The sequence below is a fragment of the Lichenostomus cassidix genome, chromosome 4 (genome assembly GCF_008360975.1).
Source record: "Lichenostomus cassidix isolate B80296 chromosome 4, HeHo_3.0, whole genome shotgun sequence".
NCBI lineage: Eukaryota > Metazoa > Chordata > Aves > Passeriformes > Meliphagidae > Lichenostomus > Lichenostomus cassidix.
In genome coordinates this window covers 57,344,796-57,352,583 of record NC_139484.1, presented here as the reverse complement: position 1 = coordinate 57,352,583, position 7,788 = coordinate 57,344,796, and the positions used below count along the sequence as shown (strand labels likewise).

The 7,788-nt window shown below is 55.3% G+C and overlaps 1 protein-coding gene across 3 annotated transcripts in view; it reads right to left on the bottom strand.

Annotated features, from left to right (window-relative positions):
• Positions 1-499: 499 nt before the first annotated feature.
• The window catches only part of RAB11FIP5 (RAB11 family interacting protein 5), a 37,089-nt gene continuing 29,800 nt past the window's right edge, over positions 500-7,788 (bottom strand). For all 3 annotated transcript variants that reach the window (XM_085059331.1, XM_085059333.1, XM_085059332.1), the window contains exons 5-6: positions 5,314-5,497; positions 500-4,476 (exon numbers count right to left, since the gene is read on the bottom strand). In XM_085059331.1, the coding sequence (XP_084915457.1) occupies positions 4,273-4,476; positions 5,314-5,497 (388 nt within the window). In that variant the 3' untranslated portion in view covers positions 500-4,272. The remainder of the gene's footprint in view (positions 4,477-5,313; positions 5,498-7,788) is intronic.

The window sequence follows — 7,788 nt, the reverse complement described above, 5'->3', positions numbered from 1 at the left end:
GTGGAAACATTTCCCTCCCGAGCCCTCTAGGGTTAACAGGATCCCCCCAGAGACGTGCCAGCTCCACAAGGGTTTCATCCAGCTGGAGGGAAAATAAACCAGGATTAGAGCTAGGGAAGCTCCTCTGTGGGAGCAGCAGAGTAATTTAGAGGAGTTTAGGGGAGTTAATTTTTTTGAAGGAAAAGGCTTGAATAGAGACAGAAGAGGCTGAACACTGGACTGTCTGTGATGCAACAGGAGATCTTCCTTCCTTCCTTCCTTCCTTCCTTCCTTCCTTCCTTCCTTCCTTCCTTCGGAGCAATATTTGGGGAGGAACTCAAGGTTCCTGCAGCATTCCCACTGCACAGCACTTGGGGATTATCAGGGAAGGTGGAAAAGCTGCTGAAGGAGTTGGCCACCTCCTCCTCCTCCTCCTCCTGCTGCAGCAAACAAACAGAAATGTCACTCCGTGTCCAGGCGCCGTCAGCACAGACGCTGTTGTCAATGAATCAGAAGTGTCTAGGAACAGCTTGAACAACTTTTATTTTTTTTTAAAGTGCTTAAAACGTAAATAACAAGCTCTTTATAAACATTAGTTGCAACTATTAAAACATGAGACACACAGAACCCACTTCCTGCGGCCGTGAGGAACAGGGAAACCAACAACTCCAAAAACCCCAACACTTCTCTCACTTGGGGATGTTCTTCCATGTTTTTAACCCCAAACACGGCGGTTCCTTCCCAGACAAGGCTGAGTCTACGTCACACTGGAGAATCCACATCCCTTGAGGTTGGTTCCAGTTTAAGGATAAACCTTGGTGGCTCCTCTGGCCCATATGTGGCCTGAAGGACCAGGCAAGGGGAAAAAGAAATCATTGGCCAAAGTTCTTGAGAAGCAAAGAACCCAACTGTGGGCTGACAATGAAGGCAGAGCACAGCACCCTGCTGCAACCTTGGGGAACAGCTTGAGTGTGGAAAAACAAACCCAGGGAAAGGCAAAACCACAGGGAATTGTTATGGCTGGGTTTAAAACAGAACAGGGAGAAGCTGCTGCTGGCCCAGCAAGCCTTTTGGGTCTGTTGGGCTCAGCAGAGAGGGACAGAGGTCGGAGCATGGCAAGGAACACAGAGCAGGAATGCTGCTCCTGCCCCTGGGCTCCCAAATAAATCACTTAACAGGGAGATTCAGTCACTAAACACGGAGATCAATTCCAGATGGAGCACGGACAACTTGAGAATATCCCCTCAATTTTCTTCCTCATCCCCTCCCTCTCTGAGAAAGCATTTAGGTCCTCAAACCCATTCCCTTAGGAATGTGGAAGTTTAACACCAAAATTACAGATTCACTTCAGTGCTGCTGAAGCTGCACAGTGTAGCCAAGCTGCTGCTCTTAGGCAGAGAATAAAAACTGCGTGGTGGGAGGGAAACCCCAGGTTTTCAGGACAGCAGGGTGGGGAACCAGAGAACAGAGACAGGAGCATCTTCAAGACACCTTTTCCTAAACATAAGGAAATAACTCCAGACTGCTGAACACCCGAGACAGACAGAACATCCATTGCTGCTCGATTCTTCTGCAGCCCCTTCTCACCTCCAGGGGTCTGTGCTGTGCTGTGCTGTGCCCACCTGGGCCCTGGAGATGGCAGGGGCAGCTATTGCTGGAAATGGGATGTGAGGGAACAGGGATTGCTGGAAATGGGAAACGGGGAACAGAACAGGTATTGTTGGAAAGGCAGGAGGTGGGGAACAGAACAGGGATTGCTGGAAATGGGACATGAGGGAACAGAAGAGGTATTGCTGGAAAGGCAGAAGATATGGAAGCACCTATTGCTGGAAAGATAGGAGATGAGGGAACAGGTATTGCTGGAAAAGCAGGAGATGGGGAATCACCTGTTGCTGGAAAGGCAGGAGATGAGAGAACAGAACAGCTATTGCTGGAGAGGCAGGAGATGGGGAAGCACCTATTGCTGAAAACAGGAGATGTGGAAGCACCTATTGCTAGCAAGGCTGCACACCTGGTACAACCTGCTGAGCTCTGAGAGTAACTTTTATATTCAAGTGCAAAACATTCAGGCTTTGGAGTGAAAGAAGGCAGAGCTGACTAAGGCAGAGGGAGGCAGTGAGACACGATGGGAGAGGAGGGAGAGGTGGGAAGGAGGTGCCATGGGATCCATATAAACATTGGCACTTGTGTGGGGAGCACCACCAACCCCTCCATCCCTGCTGGGCTCAGGGCCAAGGGACAGCATGTTTTCATGGAGGGGAATGTTGGCTCTCCACCTCCCCTGGCCATGCCCACCCGAGGAACTCCTTTTCCCAGCTCCATTCCCATGCTGTGCTGCTTTCCCAGTGCCCACAGCTCCTCCCTGAGTGCCTCCAGCTCATGGGGACAGAGGGGACACCCCGAGAGGAGCCATGGATCTGACCCTACAGGCAGAGAGAAGTCCCTGGTGCTTTCTGAAATGGGAAAACACCTTCCCTTGGACACTCCCATCCCACCCCAGGAACACAGAGGGAGGAGGGACGGAAGTACAGCAGCAGCAGAACAAACCCTCAGGTATTTCCCATGAGGGGAGAGGCAGGGAGGAGTGGGAGGTTCATGGCTGGTGCTCTCCCAGGGAACAAATCCTCCTCATTCAGGAGCTCCTTTTCTCCTGACCCAGTGTCTGTGTCCAGCTGTGCTTTGTCCTGGAATACTCAGCCTGCCCTTCTCTCTGCCTCCCCATCCCATGAGCTGCTGGGCAGAATTCCTGGAAGGACCCAGAGCACCTGCACAGGTCAGGGGAGGCTCTGCCATCTGTGTGTGAGAATTAACTCACTTTTTCTGGGTGAGAAGGAAAACAGAGCAGAAACCTGCCCCAGACAGGTTGTGTGGGACTGAGAATTGGGTTTCAGAGCCTTTGTGGGGTAGGGAACTGCTACTGGCCTATGGCAAAAGGCACAATTCTTCAAAGCCGTGGTCTGTATTGAAGCAAGTAAAGAGGAGAGCAGAGAGGATTTAAGAGAATCCAGTGACTTTGGGAGACAGAGAAGAGGGAGAAGATGCTGTTCATGTTGAAATCCCACACCAGCTGCCCCTCTGCCTGCACGAGCATCTTCTCCAGCCAAAATCCTGGCAGGATGAGAGAGGGAACAACATCCTTCCTATCCCCTCGCACAGTACCTGCAAATCAGTTGTTAAACCAGATAAATCAGAGCCCTTTGGGTGGTCAGCAGTGGACAGATCTGCCCCAGGCCCCTCGGGCTGGGCCCAAGCCTCAGAGAGCTGATGGTGGCTGTGAATGTGATCCTGTGGGAGCAGGCTGGGCATTGGCACTGCAAGGATTCTGGAACTGTGGGCTGTGCCAGGATGGTTTGGGGTGCCCTGCAGAGGGGTCAGACCCTCTGAGCCTCACTGCTGGGGTGTTTTCCTGCTGCTCTAGCAAAGACAGGGCAGAGCCAGGGGTGGCAGCCATGGGAAGCCATTCCCAGGGAGTCCTGAGTGGGAATTCTGTGTGGATTCTGCACTCCACAGTCCCTCCAGGGCACACCAGCCTGGATGCAGATGATGTCCCGCAGCACTCCTGGGCCACAATCCCATATTCCCTTTCCCAATTCCCAGTCCAGCCATGAGGGACCCAGGCAGTGTCACCCCTGGCACAGGCACAGGTCAGAGCCAGCAGGGCCCAGCCAGGCTCTGACACCACTGCAGGCCCTCCAAGTCCAGTGCTGTCCCTTTGTGGAGCATCTCCCCATGGTCAGGACGTGGCACAAACTGCTCTTCAGGCACAGAGCCTTCACTGGGGGGTGACTGGGGCAGCAGGGGGAAGAGGCATCCAACAGGAACGTGCTGGTGGAGCCTCACTGGGTCTGAGTGTCCCCAACACCATCCACCAGTCCAACACCATCCACCCTCAGGGGACAGCAGCTCAGAGCAGAGCAGGGGGAGAGCATGGGGCAGAGCAGCAGCAGGATGGAGTCACAGGGAGATGTTTCCAGCTCTCAGATGTCCATGGGGCACTTAAAGCTCTGGCAGGAGGAGTGCCAGGGAGGTGGCACTCGGTCACAGCGACAGGAACCTAAGGAGGGTGTGCCTGGTGTGCAGGGCTCTGCTCCTCCCCACAGGGTGCTGACAGCCCATCACCCCATAGCTCCCCGGAGCCGAGCTGGGCTAAGCTTGGGCTGGGAAGGAGCAGATCAGCCTCACTGCTAAACTCTAGGAATAGAAGCCTCTGGAGCTCTGTGGTGCAAGGAGGGAGTGCAGGGGTGTTTGCAGCGTGGTTGCTGGAGCAGAGCTCTGGCTGGGGCTGCTCTGGGCTCACTGGCCCTGCCCCAGGGGGATCTGCAGCAGAGTGGGGGATTGCTCCATGATGCGCACCAGCAGCTGGTCGATGTAGTTCTCCAGTTCGTGGATGTGCTCCTCCTTCTTGCTCAGCTCTGCCTCCTTCTGCAGCAGCAGCTGGATCAGCTCGTCATGGGTCAGGTGGTAGTATTTGGCTGACTGGTCCAGCTGGGTGGGGTCCTGGAGGGAACCAAGAGGGACATTCAGGGAGTGGAAGTGAAACCTCTGCTCCTGGCAACGTTTGCAGGATGCAGCACAACCAGAGCATTCCTTCCTCTGTCTGCCTTCCCAAAAACTGGAAAGGCAGGAACAGTACAGGGGATTGTACTGCTGGTGTGCTCATACAGCACCACCTGAACTCCCTGCAGCACCCACAGGGCTTCCTGTGAGCAGCAGGGCTCTGCTTGTCCTTCCCTCAGGTGAACCCCAGCAGCATTTTCCATGCAAAGTTCGGGAGGCAAACCGAGTGACAGTGGACAAAGGGATAGAGGAGTCACCCTTGGAACACCCTCTGTGTCTTCAGAGGTGTCACAGGAGCTTTGGTGGCCTCAGCATGGCAGTGTTTGGAGTATATCCAGGTCAGCAAGGCTCCAGGAAGGACCTTCCCTCTGCCAGGATTAGGAACCCTTCACAGCATCCATCAGGCAGCTCCACCCTCCACCTTCACATCTCGTGGAGACCACGTTGGACATTGGGGCTTGGAGCAGCCTGGGACAGTGAAGGTGTCCCTGCTCATGGCAGGGGTGGCATTGGATGGGCTGCAAGGTCAGCCCAACCCATTCCATGATTTTATAATCAGGAATTCACTCACACACTGCACAATCAAACCCCAAACCGAAGCAGGCAATGGGAGAACCATGGGGTGAGGAGCTGCAGAGTCCATGGATTCATGGGAGAAGGGAGGCTGAGCAAACAGGATCCTGGATCCACACACAACCCCACTCTGCCTCCCCCCACAGCAGCCACCAGCTCACCCAGAGCAGGGTTGGCACAGCCTCACCTCAGGCAGGTTCCTACCTTTAGCTTGGAGTCACTTTTGTCCTGCTGGCAGGCTGGGGCCACGGGCTGGACACTGCTAGTGGTCACTGTCTTCAGCCTCTCCAGGCCATTGCTGAGCGCCGAGCTCAGGCTGCTCCTGGGCTGCTGCCTCCTGTCGCTGGAGCTTTCCTGCACAGCACTGAGGGGCTTCACGGGGTGGGGGCTGTGGAGAGCAAGGGTGGCACAGTCAGCACCCCCCAGCTCCCTCTCCCTGGCCATCGGACAGGGATGGTACTGCGGAGGAGATTCGGACCAGCTAAAGCCTGGTGTGACCTGCCCAGAGCTCTGCTGCTCCCTGAGGAGAGCCAGCAGGGCAGGGCAGAGCCCATGGGGCTGTTCCCACATGGACAGAAGATAAGGAGCCCCAGGACATGTGTGGGGCTGAGATAGTGCCCATGCCCTGTGCCCACACCCTGTGCCCATACCTACACTGCCCAGTCTTTACTGTGCATCACAACTCCTGCTGCCAGGTGCTGCAGCAGCTGCCAAGTCAAACCCAGCTCCAGTGTGATCAGAGGCTGCTGCAGCCACTGCCCAGAGCAGCTTTTTGCTGCCCAGGGATGCCCAGATTAGCTGGGGTCACCACTGATGCTCCAGCCCAAGAGCTGAATGTTACCTGCCTGGAAGCCACCACAGAATTTGTCCCCCTCCACGAGGCCAAAAAAGGAGCGTGAGGAGTCCGTTATGGGGGAATTACATTTTCAGTTTTTTGCCTCACTCTTCACCCAAAAGGCTCTTTCTGAGCTTGAACAAAGCCCAGTTCCTTCTAGGCATGATGGAAAGAGAAGTGACCTGATGCTCTCCCCTGCAAGGAGCAGGCACAGCTATGTACCATCCTCAGCATGGAAAGATCCAAACATCCATCAGTATGGAAAGATCCAAACATCCATCCCCGGGATGGAAAGATCCAAATATCCACCTGGGAGCCCTGCAAAGCCTCTGCTGCACCTCATGGGCTGCAGGTGCCACCCTGCTGAGGTGACAACCCCATCCGCTGCTGTGTCCTTGTGCCTTGTCCACAGTGATGGCATCAGGACCTACCAAGGACGTGGAAATCCTCTCCAACCACCATGGTGCCTTCCTGCTGTCCTTGTACTGGGAGGGGACAGCACTGGCAGCCACCAAGCAGCTCCAACAAGCCAAAGGATCAGCTCCTCCCCAGGGGCAGCTCTGATCTCTCCCCTTGGTGACCCAGGGAATGGCTGGAGCTGTGTCAGGGCACACAGGGTTAGGTGGATATTATGGAAAGGTTCTTCCCCCCGAGGGTGCTGAGCACTGAACAGTTCCCCAGGGAATGGTGACATTCCTGAGGCCGCCAGAGCTCCAGGAGTGTTTGGACAGCACTGCCAGGGATGCACAGGGTGGGATTGTTGGGATGTCTGTGCAGAGCAGGAGTTGGATGGATGATCCTGTGAATCCTCCCAGTCCAGGATACTCTGTGATTCTCTGACCCCTTGCCAGAGCTGTACAAGCATACAGACAGAGCCCAGGATTCCTGAGCAGCTTGAAAGGATGGAAAAGGATCCCACAGACCTAAGGTGGAGTCTCTGACAGTGCCAGGAGTGGGAGGAGTTGCTGTTCTGCACATGAGGCTCCAGCAGTCCCCACTGGGGACTAAACCCTGAGGAGGAGCTTCAGCCACCTGGACATGCAGGACAGGGGCTGAGCAGAGGGCTGAGGGAGCCACCAGGACTGCTCATCACAGCCTCATCACAGCCAGGCCTGAGCCCCAAATGTCACTGTCACCTCACACATCCCCCAGCCAGGACAGGGACTATGACCAGAGTGTGGCTGGGAACCTCCCTGGGCCCAACCTGACTTGGGAAGCCAGAGGGAATGCTTGGATGTGTTTTGAAAGCAGGGGGATATTTCCCACCCAGGTGTGGCCAGACAGCTGCCAGCCCCGTGGCCAGTGGGAACAGTCACTTCTGCAGAGCTGGAAAGGGTGTTTTTAAAAATAAATCATGATCCCACTGCTTCCCACCGAGGGTGGTGTGTGCAGGGCTTGGCTGAGCAGAGCAGGGCTCTGCCTCCTCCGTTTGTTGCTCTGAGAGGATCCAAAAACTGCAGCCATTCCTCCAGCTGTGTTTGTCCTGGCATGGTGGCACCAGGTCCTTCAGGGGAGCTTCACATCTTGCAGCCAGGCCTGAAGTCCTGATGGATCAGCCCAGGAGCTGGGCCAGTTTCCACTCCTGGCCCATGGATGTGAACTTCAGTGTGGAATCAGCTGCTCTTCATCCAGCACTGCATCCCAAGAGGATCTGTGATGGAGCTCAAGGCCAGGGTGGAACATCCCAGGGTGACACTGGCCCAGCCCTGTCCCAGCTTTCCCAAGGTCCCTGCAGAGGACAGGGACAAACTGGGTGCATTTCCCTACAGCAAGTCCTACAAAGTCTCTGTCACCCCATCCAAATGCACCTCACAGAGAACAAGACAGCAAAGCACAAATCCAAG